A 21,012-nucleotide genomic window follows, 5' to 3' on the forward strand; every position below is an offset into this window, starting at 1 on the left:
TACGCTGCACCTCGTGGGGTGATTCCTCAGCGCAGGACGCCCGCGTCCACCGCCGTGAACCGCCGTGTGCAGGTGAGCTGGCGCACGGTGGCTCCCGGGCAACCAGCAGAGCTTCAGAGGCGGTGATGCTGGGGAGAGCCATGGTAGCGAACTCCTCTTCATCCTTTACTTTCCTACTGAGATTTGGCCAATAAATAACAAGAATAAAACATAAACGTTGTTTTGTCTTTGAGCTCGCGGAACAGCGGCAGGTCTTTTAGAAAAGTGGGGAAATAAATGAAGAGAAATCACGGCGGCCCCACAGGCTGCCTCTGGGGATTGCCAATTTGGAGAGCCCTCGGGTCCGGTCATCTTAGACCTAGGGTTACCAGTCGCATCGACCTGAGGGAGTTGTGGGCTTTCCCCTCCGCGGGTTCGGGCCCCTCAGCCACGAGTGGCGCTGGCTGGGCACCAATCGCGGGAAGGTGCCAAGGCCCGCGCACCTCGCGCTGGCGATGCGCGCAGACGCCCGGGGCGCACTCGGTCCGCCCCGCTTGGCAGGAGCGCGCGAGGCCGCGCGCGTCGTCCCCGGGGACAGTCCGGAGGCCGCCGGCTAGCGGGAGAGGCGAGAGCTCGGCGTCCGGCGGCGGGTTGCCGTGTGTCTCGCCGCCTTACGCGGTGGAGCTGAGCTGCCGAGAGCCGACCCGGGGACCCTGAAGGCGCGCGGGTGGCGGGTGGAGAACGCAGCGCCCAGGAGCTACGGGCAGAGATCCCCTGACCACCCGGGCGCCGAACGTCTCCCGCTGGCTGGGAGACGCCCCCTGGCCCCCACCTCTGAGTGGCCCGGCTGGGCGAGCGGGACCCGCGGGAGGAGGCGGAGGCGGCGCCGCCGGGACTGCCTCCTCTCCGCCCATCGCGTCTCCTCCCCGCGCTACCGGGAAGGACAAGGGGACTGGGCACGGGGACCCCGGCCAGTGAGCGCCCGTGCCCCGGGGCCGCCCCTCGCGCGCGCTCTCCCGCCGCGAGCCCGGGCCGGTCTCGCCTCACATGGTGCTGGCCGCAGCCATGAGCCAGGACGCCGAGCCCAGCGGCCCCGAGCAACCGGACAGAGATGCCCGCAGCGTGCCCGGTGCCCCGGCGCCCCCGGCGCCCCCGGCGCCCCCAGGCCCGCGAGGGATGCAGCCGCCGCCGCCGCCGCCGCCGCCTCCGCCCCAAGCCAGCCTGCCCCAGATCATCCAAAAGTAAGAGGAGGGAAGGGGGAGCGGGGACCTGGATGCGCTTGGGGGACGCGCCCTGGGCGCCCCCTTCTGTGGCTTCCTCTCTACGGACCCGGCTAAACTTCGCTCGGCCGCCTCCTCGCGTTTGAAGTTTTCTTGCCCTCCCTCTCGGCAGGGTTGGTGTCATTCCGGCTGTTCGTCAGCTTGGGGAGAGGAAAACCAAGCTATTTGGGGAAAATAATTTTGTTCTTTCTCATCCCCTTTCTTTTCTCTACTGGATATTTTAAACTCAATTAGCTCAATTCCGGGGGAATGGCCTAGAGACGATATTTCATCTTTCCAGCCCCAGGAGGCCGGTGAAATGTATGGAGAGTCGCGCGCGAGTATGTGCGCGCGCGTGCGGGAGGGCGCGTCAGTAAGACGCCCGCCCGAAGAAACCACCTTAAATGGTGACCCTGATACTGGGTACAAAGGGTACCGACGGTTTGTGGACAACATAGTTTGCTTTGCCCCGCAAGAAGTGTTAACACTTTCCAAGAAGGCCCTTGCGAAGAGTTCTTAGCAGCGGAACCGTTTTCCATTAATGTTACCATCTCGTGGTTCGGCGGAACCGTGCGGCTTGGGTCGCGAATATTCCGGGCCGGACGTCCCAATGCGTGAGTAGGTTGGGGATGGCCAGTGTGCTCTCAGAAGCTCTATTCAACCCATCTGGGGGAGATAAAAGTAAAATGGTGAGGTTCCGTTCATTCTTTCCAGATTTTGTTGGACAGTTTAAGGCCTAGAATGTTGGTTTGTTGAAAGGATCTTTATTTCCCTAAAAATTTTCCTCAGTCTGTAGTGAAGTCCTCAAAACTAGGGTAAGAAGTGTTGGAAAGCCTGGACGATGAGTGCTTTGGTGAAGCTGGAGAAAGTAAGAGAAATAAACACAAGTTCAGCAAAATCAGTCCTATGGAACGAAGCGGAGGTTTTCCAGCGCTGTTGTGTTGATGCTTTGAGTTATTAAACTTATTAAAATGTAGTAAGAGAAATAACCAGTAATGGGGCGTAAATGGAAGTAAATATTGTTTTTAAGACTAACATGTCATTGAAGAATAGTGAAAATTTATGTTTGACATCAAAGAACATTGGTATCCTGTTGCAGAACAAAATGGTTCCCCCCCTCTTTTTCTTTTGACTGGTAGAATATTAAAAGCTCCATTTATGACAACTTTTGGCTTTAGTTTGATTTTATAAAACTTTTCAACTACCTATAAGTAGCTAATTATTTGAAACTGAAAATATTTTATATTGTTATTCTGTTCCCTTTGTTTTGCAAGTCATTTCAGCTAAGATTTACTAAGTATGATGGACAGTTTAAGTACATCATTATTTAAAATTTCTCTTTAGTCCTTAATATAAAGTAACACAGAAAAGATGTTTAAAACCTAAAGTTTATTTAGTAAAAGAGGAAAAAGCCCTAATTGACTGATTATTAATTGGGAAACATCTAATGTGCTTCTTATCAGTGTCTCCTGGCTTGAAATTAGGCTGCAGGTTAAGTTTACTGAACTTGTTTTGGTATTGTAATCACCCTACATTTTCCAGTCACTTACTTTTAATTAGGAAAAAGCCAAGAATTTTATGTTCACAGAAAAATCTTTGTAAATGGGTGTCTGACTATGAAATATTGCCCGGTTGAAAATAAAGGCTATTTTTGTGGGAGATGAATCATTTCAAGTATATATCAATTACCTCATGTAATAAAAAATTAACCTTGTAAATTCACCCCAGTTTTGAAAATTCCACCCCTGGAATATTTTACTTTAATTGATGAGCCTGAGCTGTTCAAAGATGGCCCCTTCTGCTAGTAGTTCCAGGATGGAGACCTCAGGAACTACCTGATGGCTTTTCCTTGTTTTGCACTGGTGACGGATCAGTCTTCAGGCGCCAAGTCCAAGGCTGGTGAATGTGCGCATGGGATTTGATGTTTGTGCGCTTATGTTTCAGAGTCTTTCTTTTTATAAGGATGACTTGGGTTTTGTGCTCGCCTGATCACCCACTGTGATTCTGCTGGAAGCAGGCATAACATGACAAATGATTTGCAGGTCCATCTTTAATGCGCTGAAACTTGAGCAGGTTATTTTGAAACTGCGTTTGCATAATTTAATCTGAGCAACCATTTTTATGTAGTTATGAGGTGCTGTTTGCATCAGCCATCTTTGAGAAAATGTGGCGGGGAGAGATTGCCCTCAGCGGCAAAAAGAGTTGTCCACCTCTTGATTTGAGAATTTTGTGAAGCTAGAGCTTTGGTTGTAATTCTCTAGAGGATGGCATGTTAAATGCATTGTATTGAGGAAACTTGTGTTTTTTCTAGTTATTTAAATGAGGTTATTATGTAATTTGTAAGAGGAGCTTTGATTGCTTTCAAAATGATGAAGATATCAATCTTCATGTTGCATAGCGTTTAAGGATTACAATAATTTTTTCACTTAAATTCTGTGTTTACTGATCTTCTTTAATAACGTTTTCATTTGGGGTGACATCAAGGATTTTGGTAAAGTAACAGTCATGAACATGATACATACTGAATCCTATTCACCTACGTTACATTTGGTCTCAAGAGAATGAGGTGTGACAATGAATAATGTGATTGACTTTGGGGTTTATTTTATAGAATCCAGTCTCTGTATTTATGAAGACTGCATCAGAAGTTAACTACCCTGGAGGTCTTTCGTCCTGTTCAGGTGTATTTAGTTTTTTCATTGTTGTATTGTTAGCTTCAGTCAAGCATGGTGCATGACCTCTCCACCCTGGTTAACCCCTGACCTCAGGCTAGTATTTGCCTTACCTATGAAGATTATCAGCCATGTTTAGACGCATATAACTAACGTCTTATAAGATATGTGTTTTAAACATGCATTCTTTAAGCTGGCCAGTGTGGAGATATTACTGAATAAAATCTGAAGCATTATGTAAGCCATTTGGGCAAAGGAATTATAAATAACACCTTAAGAGATTTGGAATAAGTTTAGGAAATCAGAATAATTTGAGAGCTTAAAAAATATATATTATCTTCCTATGAACAGAAAAAGAACAACATTGATATGTGTCAGTGAATGTTTTACAAGGATTTATCTCCTCAAATATTCACAATATTTTATTTTCAAAAGTATTTTATTTTTTAATTTTGTGCTTTATAACCAAACCTAATTCTTGATTTATAAGAAGTTATTTATTAATCCTGATGAACATCAGAAATTACAATTTTAGGTTGTAAGTTTTAAAACTCTTCAGAATGAAAGCAGTCATTGGTTCTGTGTGCAGTGTGGAAGTCAGTTGTCAGATGCAGTTAGAAAGTATGATACTAATCATGGTGAAAATTAACCAAGCAAGCATATACATCTACGAGATGAGCACTCAGGTGATTTTCCTAAATTATTTGATTTGCAGTGAAATACTCCTGACTAATGCTTGATGTCAGGTTGCATCTTTAATTTGTATATTGATGACTTATTTTTTTCCTTTCCAGATTATTTTGGTATGAAGTAAATAAAAATCAATTATGAAAAGGAAAAAGTTTTGATTTAGCATTTGATAGTGTCACCTGCGTGTATTGTGATTTATGAAGATATAAATCCAGTTTTGATTGCTTTTTCAGTCTTCTGCCTAGAGTTAAGATGCTGGCCGGCTGTGTCTTCAGTGCACAGTGCTCCCCGGATCAGTCTAGGGAATATTACAAGTAGTCACTCTGATTGCAGATAATTTTACAGATGTCTTGTATTTGGAAGGATCTCCATGTAACTCGTACGGTGACACTCAGACAAGTTGTGTGTGATGTCCACCCACTTTAATGGGCATGTTGACAATTACTTCCAGAATCTGAGAGAAAATAAGAGTTTGCCAAAAAGGGACATTATCTCAACTCATACTTGGTCCTGTTCTGGAAAGAGGTTGGAATTTCTAACATCTGTGCCACTTTCTAACATCAGTTTGGGTCCATTTTTAGAGGAAACAGGGATACACTTGTAGAAGGAATTTTGAAAATTTTAAACACCATCTTAAACTGCACATAAGACAAGCATTCAGCAGGAGAAAACATCTGAGAGGATTAAGCATTTACCCAAAACAGGGAGGGTTCTTGACATTCTGAAAAGTTTCTTTGCTTCACTAGAAAGCCTATTAAGGGTTGTTTTTTAAAAAAGAAATTTTGCTTGAGGGTTTGTTTTGATAAGTACTTTTAGATAGTAAGTGTAGCCATCCAGTGTTTTCTCAAATTGCCAGAGATCAGTTTTATGAAATGTGGTACATTATTCCCATTAGTCACACTAAATGACTGTACATATGGTGTACACAGAGCTTTTCTAATGCCAATGCTGCACGGGAAGAAAAAGAAGACAAATTTTATCACCTATTTTATTCTTCTGTCCACTTATTCTCTTGCTACTGCTTTAGCAGTTCATCAAATTAATAATTTAAAAAACCCGTATCTGTCAGTTGGAATGTGGACTTGGATCTGTTAAGTTCTTTTTGCCTATGCATAAAGTCACCAGGGGGGAAAAAAACCCCACCAGGATCGACTCACAGTGAAATGATCCCCCATTATCCAGTTTCTCTCTCTGCTTTATTTTTCTTGTGGCTGTAGGTTCTTGACTCCAGTTGAACAAATATTTCTTCCTTGACCACAACAGCTAATCCTCAAATAAACACACCAGTATAGCTCAGTTCACATCTCTGATAAACAAGAATCTACAAAATGTTAGGAACTGAGATCTAACCAAGGGATAGAATTAAAACAGATCAAACTAAACTTGAAAAACTAGAATGGAATAAGTTTGAGACAGTGGAATTAAAACTCCAAAGGCAAATTCGTCCTCCTTGGTCCCTCTGTCAGGCAAAAGCTTAAAGGGGTCTCCTGTGCCACAAAATTCCGCTTAATCTGATTTTTTATTTCCTGACACAGTAATTACCTTGTTTGGGATGGTGTAGCCGATACGATTTTGTGTATTTTAACAAGGAAAGTCGCTGTGAATCCACAGCTGGTGTGAGTGACTGATGGCTGTGTTTAGAATAGTGCATTGAAAAGTTTTGCAGAAAGTAAAGTGATCCGTATTCCAAAATCAGGCAAAAGACGGTAATTAGCAGCTTGTAGAAAGGAGCACATGGCAATTCCCTTTCTGGTTAATGAACCTGACTGGATCTTGCTGATGTGTGTGTTCTGGAAGCTTCATGTTGCCTCTTCCCACCAGTGAGAAGACTGGGAAATCCTGACTTTAATTAAGTAGGCACATTTTTAATCAGGAATGTGAATTTGGTTTCCAACAACCACCAAGGGGATATTGGCAGTGGGCTGATATTTTGCCTGGCGCAATGGGTGGTCACTGTTAATTCCACCCAACTAAGGTTTCAGTCTTCGACATTTTCAAGACAGCAAGTTGGGGGTATTTTGGATTTAAGGCGTATATCCATCTAATAGGATAAAGTCTTTACAGTGGCAGAAGTTACAGACAAGTTAATTGAGCCTCTCTTTTCCTACAATTCCTGCTGGGTTTTATAAGATAAATAAGTCCCCTGATAGTTTACAAGGAAACTTTTCCAGCTCGCTGACAGCAGCTCTGTCAGGGGGATGGTCCATATTGATGGGAATGTACTTTATGAGCAAAACAGGAGCTGTGAAGCAAGTTGAATGAGGATGTGTTAATAACTTGCAGCTCAATTTGCCAAATAATTCTTTCCATGTGTTCAAAAGCAAAAGGCTGAAGGTCATGCCTGCATTTGGGCGTGGTTGTCACCCCATGAAGATAGTTTTCACGCCACTTTTCCCTTCTTTAATGTGGGTATTTGCTTCAAGGATGCACCAGAGCTATTTGCTGCTCTTTCTTTGCACCTGCTTTCTCTGGATCACAGTGATGACCCACCAGTTCTCAGTTGCCACTTCCACTCCGGTCTAAACCTGGAAACCTCCATTCACGGCTGTCTAAACATCCTGAGTACTTTTCATTGGTGCAGCTTGTCTGCAGACTGTCTTCCAGATGTGTTTTTGGTTCTTATTAGACCCACCCTTAAGCCTGACCTCCAGTGCTATGATGCTGAAGGAGAAGACAAGGTAATATATATTTTAAGGACGTATTCATTTCACAGAGTTACTTCTTTGGCTCTATTTTGAATTCATTACTGAATTGAATGACAGGTAGGATCTTTCTGGTGTTGTCAAATGTAAAATGAGTATCTTTGTTTTAAATTAATAGTTGGGTTTCTGACAAAGAGGGTCAGAGAGGAAAAGGAAACCCTGGATTGGGAGCGGGTAACCTGGACACATCAATTAATCTTCCTAATCCTGCTTCTCCAGGGTTTGGAAATGATCAATGTCAGTTCCTTCCAAGAATAAAATTATGTGAATCCCCAGGAATATTGCTGAGTGCTTATCACTGTAGGAGGCCTCTCCTTGCCTTCACATGTGATGGAGAATCAGTTACATTTTAATCAAGGGCTCAGGTACATGTTTGTGAGACTGATTACTCACGGAAACAGCAGTAGCCACAAAAAGAGAATTAAAAGTGTTCTTCAGCACTTGCAAAGTGCTGGATCAATGACATTTGGATCAATGACATAATTTTAAAACAGGTGGATTCTAATGTCAGTGAAAAGGAGGGCATTTCATACTGTTTCCTAATTATTACCAACTTAAAAAAAATAAAAACAAATACTTTGGAATGTTCATTATTTTGGAATGTTAAAGTGAATGCTTGAGTTTGTAGAAAGAGTATGGTTCTTAATTTGGGAAACAGATCTAGTAATTTTCATGTGTCTAAATTAGATTGTATTGAATATAGGCAGGTGGAAGTGTGTTTGGTGGCGTTATTATTTTTAAAGGCAGAAAACATAAGCATAGGCCGACAGACATTTGGAGGAGCCTGCTGGCTGCCCAGGCTAGGACTAGATGCTGCCTGCTGTACTCATTCGCCGCAGCCTGGGCCGCAGACTCGCCCAGAACTCTGCGCCGACAAACACTTTGCAAAGAGATCACAGTTATCCAGAAGCTGGGCCTCAGGTTTCTGAGTGCCTCCTTGAAATCAAAGAGATCAAACGTTGCTTCCAGAGCATTCTAAAGCCCAGGTCTCCTCAGGGCCCTGCATGCTCCTGGGCTGGCAGACTCACTGTAGTCTGGAGTTACGGGAGAGCCTTTATTTAATACTTGAAAAGAGATTTTTTTTTTAAACTTTTATGAAAAGGGAGTGATTAAATCTTGATTTAGATACTTTGTTATTTACATAATGAGGATGAACTTGAGGATATTTATTGCAGCATTGTCTAGAAGGACAAAAAATTACAAACCACCCAGATGTTTCTCATTGAGAAAATAAATCACATGCTTGTATAATAGCATGTACCATTCATCCATTAGAATGATGCCTTTATTCTATATTTGTTAATATGGAATGTAAACCATATAATATTGTTAACTAAAAGAATTACAAACAGCACATATATTGGGATCTTATGTTTTTTAAAAAACCTTTATGAGCATGTGCTGGTTCCTCAAGCCTGAAAAACCATCTAAAGAACAAATAAAAGATATTAATAGTGGTTTTAACTCTAGGTGGTGCAATTAGAGTGGTTTGTCTTTCTTTTTTCCCTTTTTATAGTTTTTTTTTTTTTTTTCCAGTGAGCATGTATTAATTTTCTAATCAGAGAGGAAACACTTATTTCCATTAAAAAAAAGAAGGAATAGACTTTTCACATTGGCATTGCATGTTGTCTGTAAGACTGAATGAGCCATTCGCATCTTAAATTTTAGATCTGGAAGGCATCTGAGAGCTGCTTTAGCCCAGCCGCCCTGTTTTTCAGGGTAAGGCAAGTGAGCATCAGAGAAGTCAAGAGAATTGTTTGAAGTCATACAGCAAGTGGGGGTCAGGCTAGCATAAGAATCCTCATATTTCTGTCTGTCGTGTTTTCTGTTATTTGCCCTTTTCTCCTGCCTGGAAATGAGCGAGAAGGAAATGGAGAGCATTCCTTTTTATCTGCCAGCTCTAGTTGACCTCTGAAAGAGAATTTTGAAAATTATCTCTGGGTGTGTTATCTCCTCCCATCTCTCCCCACAAAGATCTGTTTTCTTTTTTAAAAAATTATTTATCTATTTTTGGCTGCACTGGCTCTTCATTGCTTTGCCGGGGCTGTCTCTAGTTGTGGCAAGCAGAGGTTACTCTGTTGCTGTGCTAGGGCTTCTCATTGCGCTGGCATTTCTTGTGCCAGGCTCTAGGCACACCGGCTTCAGTAGTTACAGCATGAGGGCTCAGTAGTTGTGGCTTGAGGGCTGTAGAGTGTGGGCTCAGTACTTCCCACAAAGATCTTTCTACGTGTAGGGGTAGACTGGGTCTCTCTAGGGCATCTCACACTCTGTTCCATATTTCCAAACAGAAGCAGTGTCACGTATTTTTCTTTAGCACCTGGAAGTAAATTGCATAGCCATGATGCTGTTGTCGCATCTAAGATGGTTAGTCTTACTTAAATGATTTCTCCAATAAACACTTAATTTTTAACTTTTTCCAGTTGTCAGAAAAATGTCTCATATAGCAATTCTTAAACCCCTCTGGTTCAGATTCAAGTACATTGTTTATGGTATCTCTTTGAATTTAGCACCTGCTAAACTTTGAATTTAGTACCTGCTCTTTTCTGCTCTTCGTGACCAGAGTCCCCACTACAGAATGAACCATGAACTGAGGACTTCCCTGGTAGTCCAGTGGTTAAGACTCTGTCTTCCAGTGCAGGAGGCAGGGGTTCAATCCCTGGTTGGGGAATTAAGGTTCCATATGCAGTGGGGTATAGTCAAATTCTTTTTAAAAAATAAATATGTAAAAAAATAAGAAGGAACCATGATCAGGATGTATTTGTTGTTTCCTCATGGCCAGATTCAGGTTAAGCATTTTGGCAAGGGTATGCATTCAACAGGTGATATATGTTCCACTAAGTTTGATCCCTTGGTTAACATGGTCACTGCCAGATCTCTCTATCTAATCTGTCTATGATTAGGTTGTCTTTGGAAGTGATCCTTTGAGACCCTCTGAATACCCTGTTTCCCAACAAACTTTCGTCTAGTGATTTTATCTTTTAACTTGACCACCTTAAACAAACAAACAAGCAAAAAAAAAAACCCTTCTCAATGAAATTCCTGGAACTGGAAACTTAACTAAATATCACTTTAGAATAGGTAATTTGGATAAATAGATTAAATCAGACAGCCTTGCAAATATGTTTGCATTGTTATCTGGAGCCTCTGGATTTTTCTAGTCTTGACCTGATAAGAAAGGACTTAATTGATGGGCCTGCCGCTTTCCATGTAACCCCTCCAGAGACATTCTGTCCTGAGCTGCAGTACTTTTTAATGTCCATACAAAGTGAATGTAAACCCCTTTTAATGTTGAAGCAGTGAGTGGGCGATAATGTCATTTTTGCTAGCTGGCACAATTTGGGGGGCATCCTCAAAGCTCAGTTGACTCTTTGCAGAAACCTTTAATCTCCTTTTTCAAAATCACTATATGAAGCCGACTTTAAAAATGACTGATGACTTGCCCTGGGGCCTAAACTGGATGAGTCTTGGAGTTGGTCTGTGCCTACCAATTTGTTCATGCTTTTTAGATTTAAGTTACACAACTATTTTTGTCTCTTCTCGATTGGTACTCTTATTTTCATGCACAAAATATGTATGGGTGGGGAAAGTGGTGTGGAGTAGTGAAAAGAATCAGGAATAAGCATGCTCTGTGTTCTGGATTCAGCTTTGCCACCACTAGCGCTGAGCCTCAGTGTTCTCATCTGTAAAAGGGAATAGTAATAATTACGTGAATAACACTGAACATTCATTGAGTGATTCCTGTGAGTCAGCCAATAGTCTCAGCACTTTATATATGTTTAATATCCAACAATAATCCTGTGAAGTTAATGCCCCTATTCACCCCATTTTACAGATGAAGAAATCAAGTCACAAACTTCAAAGGGCTCAACAAAGCTAAAGGAAAATAGTATTTATGAAAGAACTGGTGGTGTGGGGCTGGGATGGGAGAATGTTATATAAATTCAAGTGATCATGTCATCTGTATGTAAATATCTGCATCCTCAGAATAATTATTTAAAAACCCATTATTTACAAAGAAAATATTATTATGGAAAGATTACGGAAATAAATTTGAAACTCTGCCAAATTTAATTTGAGACAAACTAAGCAGTCTGATCAGAAACCTCTTTTTCCATTTCTGGTGGCTTTAAGTATTACTTTTGGTTTAAAGTGAAATCCATATCCCAATTTAAATTCCACGAGCAAATCTGACTCTGGCATTTGATTCACTGTCTTATTCTGTCGTTATGCATGTTAGGCAAGATCTGAACTGGATGCTCACGGAGAGTACATAAACACTTATAATCCTCTCAGCATGTGCTCAACTAATAACAGATATGATCGTTTGATTTGCAGAGTGAGCCTCTGCCAAGTTCTACCAGACCTTTTTTGAACCAATTCAAAAAACCAGGATTCAGCAATGATTAAAGTGTCCTAGGTGCCTATTAATAGCAAAAAGAATTTCTGACTTGAAACATGGCCACATCAAGCTCGCTTAGTCTCCACCAGACATACTCTTGAACGGTTTTAGCAGATATTGTTACAGGTGTTCTTTTGCTTTAAGAAACCATTGAATGTAAAAAGCACACTTAATAGAATCAATAAATCAGGGAAAGATTGTTTGCTTTTGACTTTCAAAAGGGTTTATAGCAAAGATCCTCTAAACAGTTCCCCCGTGTATTTCAAATAGAAATTTAGTAAGTGTAAGAATTTAGAGGGCCAGGGATAATTTTTAAAACATTTGTTGATCTTTTCTCAGTTTTGCAGAAGTGTAATTGAAGTTCACTAAGCTGTACATGTTTAAAACATCCATCAAACAATAAAGATAGTAAACATTTGTATCACCCCCAAGAGTTTCTTCATGCCTTTTATAATTTATCCTTCTCTCTTTTCCTTAACCCCTTTCCTCTCAGGCTACTAGTGATCTAGCATTATAGATGAGTTTGCATTTTCTAGAATTTTATACAAATGAAATCATAGTATGCACTCTTTTTGTTACTTGGCTCTTTCACTCGCATAATGATTTGGGGGGAAATAATATTTTTCAAAACTGTGATAAAATACATGTACATTAACCATTTTAATGGTTTTCAAGTGTAATTTGGTCGTTTTAAGTATATTCACAATGTTGCTTAACGGCTACTGCTGTCTGTTTCCAGAACATCTGCATCCGCCCGAAAGGAAACCCTGTCCTCATTAAGCAGTTGTTCCCTCCTCTCCCAGGCCTTTGGCAATCACTAATCTGTTTTTTCCGTGTCTATGGACTTGCCTGTTCTGGACAGTTCATATAAATGGAATCATATAATATGTGGCCTTTTATATTAGCTTTCTTTCCCTTAGTGTAGTATTTTCAGGGTTCATCCATATTGTAACCTGTATCAGTACCTGATTCCTTTTTATTGCTGAGTAAATTGTATGGATAGATAATGTTTTGTTTTTCCATTCATCAGTTGATGGATTTGGGCTGTTTCTACCTTTTGACTATTGTGAATCATTCTGCTATGAATTTTGTGTGCAAGTTTTGGCTTGAACATCTGTTTCCAATCCATTTGGGTATGTATCTTGACGTGGAATTGCTGAGTCATATGGTAATTCTGTGTTTAATTTATTGAGGCACTTCCAAAGTGTTTTCCAAGTAACTGCACCATTTTACATTTCCACCAGTAATGAATGAGGGTTCCAGTTTCTTTTCAGCTTTGCCAACACTTGTTATTTTCCATTAAAAAAAAAAATTTATGGCCATCCTGGTGAGTGTGAAGTGCGATCCCATGGTGGTTTTGATTTGCATTCCCTAATGACTAATAACGCTGAGCATCTTTTCATGTGTTTGTTGTGTTTATCTTTTTCAGAGAAAAGTCCTTTGTCTCTTTTTAAACGGAGTTGTTTATTTTTTTGTGTAAAGTTATGAATCAGATTCAGAATTTATCAGATACATGATTTGCAAGTATTTTCTCTCATTCTGTGAGTTTTCTTTCAGCTTACAATTTTATCTGTTCTTTTGCGCATATCGAAAGTTTGGTCCTTTTCATTGCTGAGTGGCTTTCTGTTTTATGGATATGTCATACATTGTTTACCACTTACCTGCTGATGGACATTTACACTGTTTCCAATTTTTTGGCTATTACAATAAAGTTGTATGAATATTTCTTTGCAAGTTTTAATGTGGACATGTCTTTAGTTTTCTTAGGTAAATATCTAAGCCAATGATAATTCAACCTTTTGGGAGCACAGATGTTATAAATAAGAATCAGTTTGGGGGAGATGAAAATTCCTTTGAATTTTTATGACTGTCTTTGAATGGAACTTATTGATACGATCCTTCAGGGCTTTTAAAGAACACACACTTTATCACCTTAGTTTTCAGTGTCAATCACTCATTAGCTTGGTTCTTTTCCTTCTATTGATGATTCTTCTGTCAATAAGTTTTCATTTGACAAATAATTATTACTCTGGAAATTGGGCTACAAGGTGAATAAGAAAGCAAAACTTCAAGCTGAAAGGGGCCCTGGAGATCATCTGATTCAGTTCTCTTGTAGAAAAGGAAGCCAGGTCCAGAAGGAAGATCAGATTTACCAAAGGCCACTTAAGCTGTCAGAGAAGTTCAGTGAGCAGAGGAAACCTTCTTGTCTGTGAGGGTAAATTTAAGTCTCCTAGCGATGAAGGGTCTACAGATGCGACAGTGCAGGAGGGATTGGACAGCACTGGTGTCCTGCCGTGCTGTATGGCTCACAAGGCACTGTTTTTCCTCCTAGGTTATCCCATTTAATCCTCCAACAGCCCTGTGAAGTAGGTAGGGATTAAGTAAGTACGAGGAGTTCAGGGTCCTCCCGCCAGTGATTGGAGAGCCCAGGCTCAGAGCCCAGCTCTGACCCGCTCCAGTTTACACTGCCTCCTTCCTGGGGAACCCCTCCCCACTTTCCGTGCCCACCACCTCTTCCCCAGGCCTCCCAGTGGGGCCTGTCCTCAGATCTTTCTTTTCTCTACGGGAGCACAGTGCTAACCATATCATCTGCTTGCTTAAAGCCCTGGGGAAGTTTCTCGTCGCCTGTAGGTCGAGATTCAAGCCCCTTCTGGCCTTGCCCCCCATTAACTCTCTCTGTTCTCTCTTGGCTGCCATCCCGTCCCATTTCCTTCACCTGAACTACCTTCTCTCTCCTCAGATGGAACATTCCTTTTGTCTTCAAGGATGGGGTGAGAGCCTGTTTCCTGTAACACTCTGTGGCCTCACCTGTAGCATTCACCTCATGCTCAGTCCATGGGGTCACAAAGAGTCAGACACAACTGAGCGACTAACGCACCTCCTGTTGGTCTTCCCTGAACACCCTGCAGAGTCTTTGCAGGCAGGACCACTGTCATTTGTCTGGGTGTCCTCAGCGTCTGGCAGGGTCCCTGGCACATAGTATGTTGAGTCCATGAGAGATGGAGCAAGTTAGCTGCAACCTAACTTTCGATCTCAGCAACTTTGTGACGAGAAAATCCACTTGGAAGGGCCTCATGGCTGAGAACTGATGGGAGACCAAAGCTTGGTGTTTGGTCTTTATGATTGGAGAGGTGGTCTAAGCAGTTGGGTGTGTGGGGGCACAGACTCAGGAAGTAAGAAGCTCTAGCTTAGGGCCGGATGCCACCTTCAAGTCACAATGTGGGCCGAGGTGCAGGGCTTCTGAGAGAGTGCGGGCTTCTCACAGGATGTGAGGTTGGTTGTAAGAATCAACGATGTGACACAGGAATATAGGAAGGACATGCTGAACACACGTTTGTCTCAATGTAACCTGGCTTTCTGTCTCACTCCACCATCTCCAGCCGGGGACCTGATTGTGCCTTTAAAGGCACAGGAAATTTCCAGGCTGAATTTCTTCTCTGAGATTCATTTCAAACAGGGGAAGTTTGAAATGAAACGGGACCACTTGGGACATCCTTTAAGCCCCATTGCCTCAAAGCTTTCCAAGAAAGAAATTTCTAGGTCACAAAAAGGGTTTTCAAGCCCTCCGTGAATACTCTGCTTATTTCAAGCAATTTCTAGAACAACACAATTCAAGACGACTGCAACCCTCAGATACTTTGTTGTTACCTTGACACTGTGATGATGGTGACAGTTTAATTGTGGCAGTGCTAATGACAGTTGACCTGTGACAGCTGCAAAAAGGAGTTGCCCCCGAAATAATTTATTTGTCATGATTTCCCACTGAGATCTACTTTGACCACTGTACTTCAGTTGCATCCTGTATCTTCCAGTCCAAACTCCCTTACTTTGTTCTATCTTTTCCATAGTACTCGTCATCTTCAAACAGATTATATCATTTACTTATTGTACTTATGTATTATTATTATTATTTTGGCCATACCATACAGCATGCAGGATCTTCGTTACCTGACCAGGGATCAAACCCATGTTTCTGCAGTGGAAGTGTAGAGTCTTAACCACTGGACCACCAAGGAAGTCCCTATTTATTATGGTTTCCTTGTCTGTTTTATTTCCTAGCATCCTGCCTGTGCCAGTGAGCTTTACCCAGTGATTTATACCCCCATCAGTGGGTAAAGAATCTTATCTGCCTGCAATGCAGGAGACACAGGAGAAATGGGTTCAATCCTTGAGTCAGGAAGATCCCCTTGAGGAAGGCATAGAAACCCACTCCAGTATTTTTGCCTGGAGCACCCCATGGACAGAGGAGCCTGGCAGGCTACAGTCCATAGGGACGCAGAGTCAGACACAACTGGAGCGACTGAGCATGCATGTGTGCACACCTAAGAACAATACCTGGTACCTAGAAGCAGTTCACTAAATATTTGTTGAATGACTAGATGAAATGCCAAGTTTAGTTAATGACACATGGTACCATTTGTTTCCTCTTTGAGTCCACCTAAGATGTGAACTCTGTGGGCTACTGGATCTGAATTTTGTGGTTCTGTAAACTGAAGCGAAATTCCAAGATGTTAGAGGATCGTAAACTTCCAGATGTTCAAGCTGGATTTAGAAAAGGCAGAGGAACCAGAGGTCAAATGGCCATCTGTTGGATAATTGAAAAAGCAAGAGTTCCAGAAAAACATCTACTTATGCTTTACTGACTATGCCAAAGCCTTTGATTGTGTGGATCACAACAAACTGTGGAAAATTCTTAAAGAGGTAGAATACCGGACCACCTGACCTGCCTCCTGAGAAATCTGTATGCAGGTCAAGTAACAACAGTTAGAATTGGACATGGAACAACAGACTGGTTCCAGATCAGGAAAGGAGTATGTCAAGGCTGTATATTGTCACCCTGCTTATTTAATTTATATGCAGAGTACAGCATATGAAATGCCAAGCTGGATGAAGCACAAGCTGGAATCAAGATTGCCGGGAGAAATATCAATAACCTCAGCTATGCAGATGATACCACCCTTAGTGCAGAAAGCAAAGAAGAGCTAAAGAGCCTCTTGATGAAAGTGAAAAAGGAGAGTGAAAAAGTTGGCTTAAAACTCAACATTCAGAAAACTAAGATCATGGCATCTGGTCTCATCACTTCATGGCAAACAGATGGGGAAACAATGGAAACAGTGACTTTATTTTTGGGGGCTCCATAATCACTGTAGATGGTGACTTCAGCCACGAAATTAAAAGACACCTGCTCCTTGGAAAAAAAGTTATGACCAACCTAGACAGCATATTATAAAGCAGAGACATTACTTTGCAAACAAAGGTCCATCTAGTCAAGGTTATGGTTTTTCCAGTAGTCATGTATGGATGTGAGAGTTGGACTATAAAGAAAGCTGAACGCCGAAGAATTGATACTTTTGAACTGTGGTGTTGGAAAAGACTCTTGAGAGTCCTTTGGACTGCAAGGAGATCCAACCAGTCCATCCTAAAGGAAGTCAGTCTTGAATATTCGTTGGAAGAACTGATGCTGAAGCTGAAACTCCAATCCTTTGGCCACTTGATGTGAAGAACTGATTCATTTGAAAAGCCCCTGATGCTGGGAAAGATTGAAGGCAGGAGGAGAAGGGGATGACAGAGGATGAGATGGTTGGATGGCATCACCGACTCAATGGACATGAGTTTGAGTAAGCTCCGGGAGTTCGTGATAAATGGGGAAGCCTGGCGTGCTGCAGTCTATGGGGTTGCAAAGAGTCAAACACGACTGAGTGACTGAACTGAACTGAACTGAACTGAAAGGATCATAGCCTCTGCTCTGGTGTGATTCTTGGACGTAAAAGAAGGTACAGAACCTGAGCTGCTCCTGCTGGCATCAGTAACTTGGTCTCTTATTGTGGCTCTGGCAGTGGCCAGTCTCATTGGACTCTCTTTGGCAGAGATCTAAGCTGTGCATCCAGTGGGATCTTGATGTTGGTTGAAGAGCAACAGGACTGGGTCTCATTCAGTCCCTTGAAATAAGGGGATATACTCTACTCCAAGTCGAGCAACAGGCGATGAGTAAATAGATGTGGCTCTATCCTCTCATACTACAAGGACCATCTCTGTGTGCTGTAACAGAGAAATGCCAAGGATATATCAAGCAGAAAAAGTAGGGTGCAAAAAGTGTGTATAGTTGGCTACCTTTTGTGTAAGAAAAGGGGAGAATAGGAACATATGTATAATATTATCATGTAAATTATATGTATATATATTATATACAGATTTTATGTATCAGTTCTGTTCAGTTCAGTCACTCAGTCATGTCCAACTCTTTGTGACCCCATGAATTGCAGCACGCCAGGCCTCCCTGTCCATCACCAACTCCCAGAGTTCACTCAAACCCATGTCCATCGAGTCAGTGATACCATCCAGCCATCTCATCCTCTGTCATCTCCTTCTCCTCCTGCCCTCAATCCCTCCCAGCATCAGGGTCTTTTCCAATGAGTCAACTCTTTACATGAGGTGGCCAAAATATTGGGGTTTCAGCTTCAGCATCAGTCCTTCCAATGAACATCCAGGACTGATCTCCTTTAGGATGGACTGGTTGGATCTCCTTGCAGTCCAAGGGACTCGCAAGAGTCTTCTCCAACACCACAGTTCAAAAGCATCAATTCTTCGGCGCTCAGCTTCCTTCACAGTCCAACGCTCACATCTATACATGACCACTGGAAAAACCATAGACTTGACTAGATGGACCTTTATTGGCAAAGTAATGTCTCTGCTTTTGAATATGCTGTCTAGGTTAGTCATAACTTTCCTTCCAAGGAGTAAGCATCTTTTAATTTCATGGCTGCAGTCACCATCTGCAGTGATTTTGGAGCCCAAAAAAATGAAGTCTGACACTGTTTCCACTGTTTCCCCATCTATTTCCCATGAAGTGATGGGACCAGATGCCATGATCTTAGTTTTCTGAATGTTGAGCTTTAATGTATACTTTGTTAAAAAAAAAAATACTAGAAGGATAAACAAAAGAAGACCTGATAAAATGAGTACCTCTGAGTGCAGGTGGAGAAGAGGGTTGAGGTAGTGAGAATGAGAGTCATGTTATAGCAGGTTTTGTATAGGCATAGAGGGTAGAGGAGAGGGCGTCCAGGAAGGACCAGCCCAGATGTTTGAGGAAGCCATTCTGAGCTGGTTCTGAATCTCAGCATAAGAAGGTCTTATGAAGTAGATGGGAGAGGGTGGGATCTAGATGGAGGTGGGAGAAAAGACTCATTTTCTGAGAGGAGAAAAACCATGATGACCTGGGAGCCTCAGAGTAATTCCACATGACTGGAGATCAGAATATGTTTTTAACTAATGGGATGGAGTGTCTGGGAATGGCTAGCACTGAGGATGCAGACAGGCAGGATGCTGGTGATACAGAACATGTTTCTCAAGGTAAGGAGTTTGGATGTTCTCTTTTGAGTAGTCATTTGTGAGCAGGGGTCTGATGTAATGAGATCTGTTTTCTGGAAAGATTATATTGGTATTGGAGAGGGATAAATGGCAGAGTTTTGTGCATGTGTGCACAAGTGTTTGTGTGTGTAGGTGCGCTCCTAGAGGTGGGTTGGGTGTAGTTGGGAGGCCGCTGCACTGGTTGGGCAAAAGATGATGAAGGTCTGAAACGTGGAAGCACCACAGCACAACAGTTAAAGGTAGGCTTTAGAGCTGGAATGCCTGCGTGCACATCCTGGCTCCCTATTTGCTTGCTAACTGTGTGACCTTGGACAAGTAGCTTCACTTCTCTGCTCTTTCATTTCTTCAGGTTTAAAAGGGGGCTAATAGGGCATCCACCTCATAGTGTTATTGTGAGGTAAATGAGTAAATGAGATAACACATGTAACAGTGCCTAACCTTAGACTCTGGGAGGATCCTGTGCGGAAAAGGAGGCTGGGGGAGATGTTCTGCGGTGGATGTGGACGGGAGCCAGTATCCACGTGTGGTGCCATCATAATGCACATCAGATCTTACTTGTTAAACAGGGGGAAGGAGAGGGCACTGAGGAGTCTCCCGGTCTCCTCCGTGAACTTCAGTTTCAGTTCAGGGAACCACTTGTAGTTTGCAAAGACCTAAGCTAACCTGTGATATTTTCAATCTGAATGTTTAATATTGTGCTTGATTTCTCTGACATGAAAAGAATTATGTGTAAACTGTATATTTAAAAGTCAGGAAAGGTGAGGGATAAAGGCAGTTCCTTGAGCACATCATTGCCCTTTCTCAAAAGAAATTTCCTTTGTCCAGAATATGGAGAATTGAATTAGATGGCTTTGGTTAAAATCCCTTTCAGGGATTTTAAAGGAAGTCCCCTGAGATGTCAAGAGATTTATATATATATATATATATATATATATATATATATAAAATTTAGCATGTAAGACTTATCACCTCATGATGGGAATACAAAAATGGCACCACCTCTAAGGAGAGGAATTTGACAATATTGAGCAAAATTACACGTACATTGTCTTTTGACCACACAATCCTATTTATAAGATCTATTCCAAAAATACACAGGTGAAAATAAGAAGAGACGTGCAGAGGGTATTCTGTGGTGGCATCACTTGTAATAGCAGTAAGCCACGGGACATCTATACAGTAGGATGCTGTAGGGCTATATAAGGAAGCAGAATTATCTCTCTGCACAACTACGGCTATGGAATGGTCTCCAGGGTGTACTGTTAAGTGAAAAAAAGCAGGGTGCAGAAATAATGGATAGCATATTACCTTTTATCTGAGAAATACATATATATTTGCCTGTTATTAAAAGAAATGGAAGAGTAAACTAAAATTTTACACTAATAAACTAATAAAATTTACGAATACTGAATAACCTATATGGAGTGGGAAGAAATGGATGGGTAGGTCAGGGTCAGGTCAGCTAGACTGTTAAAAAAATATTTGTTTATTTGACTGTGCTGGGTCTTAGCTGTGACACGCGGGATCTTTAGTTGTGGCATTCGGATTCTTAGGTGCAGCATGTGGGATCTAGTTCCCTGGCCAGGGATTGAACTTGGGCCCCCTGTACTGGACAAAACAGAGTCTTAGCCACTGGACCACCAGGGAAGTCCCTAGACTGTTTTGAATGTATTTTGTTTTATAGATTTGACTTTGGAACACTACAAATATTTTCCTTAACTCTAAACAAAATTTAATTAAAATAGAAAAATTCACCCAATCAAGATGAAAATAAAAGGTTTATGTATCAAGTTGGCAGCTTAATCACACAGAGAATTATTTCACATACTTTAAAACATAATAATTTGATTATACAGCTAAGTGGAATATATCTTAAGGTCAAAACAAATTCTAAATAAATCTTAAGCTGTTTTCAGTAATATTGTTAGTAATAATATTGGTTT

The 21,012-nt window shown here is 41.8% G+C and overlaps 1 protein-coding gene across 2 annotated transcripts in view; it reads left to right on the forward strand.

Annotated features, from left to right (window-relative positions):
- Positions 1-575: 575 nt before the first annotated feature.
- RBM20 (RNA binding motif protein 20) overlaps positions 576-21,012 on the forward strand; it is a 197,386-nt gene continuing 176,949 nt past the window's right edge. Inside the window, exon 1 of one of the 2 annotated variants that reach the window (XM_010820037.4) lies at positions 576-1,220. In XM_010820037.4, the coding sequence (XP_010818339.2) occupies positions 1,027-1,220 (194 nt within the window). In that variant the 5' untranslated portion in view covers positions 576-1,026. The remainder of the gene's footprint in view (positions 1,221-21,012) is intronic. The other variant, NM_001192613.3, reaches the window with a different exon arrangement.

The sequence above is a fragment of the Bos taurus genome, chromosome 26 (genome assembly GCF_002263795.3).
Source record: "Bos taurus isolate L1 Dominette 01449 registration number 42190680 breed Hereford chromosome 26, ARS-UCD2.0, whole genome shotgun sequence".
NCBI lineage: Eukaryota > Metazoa > Chordata > Mammalia > Artiodactyla > Bovidae > Bos > Bos taurus.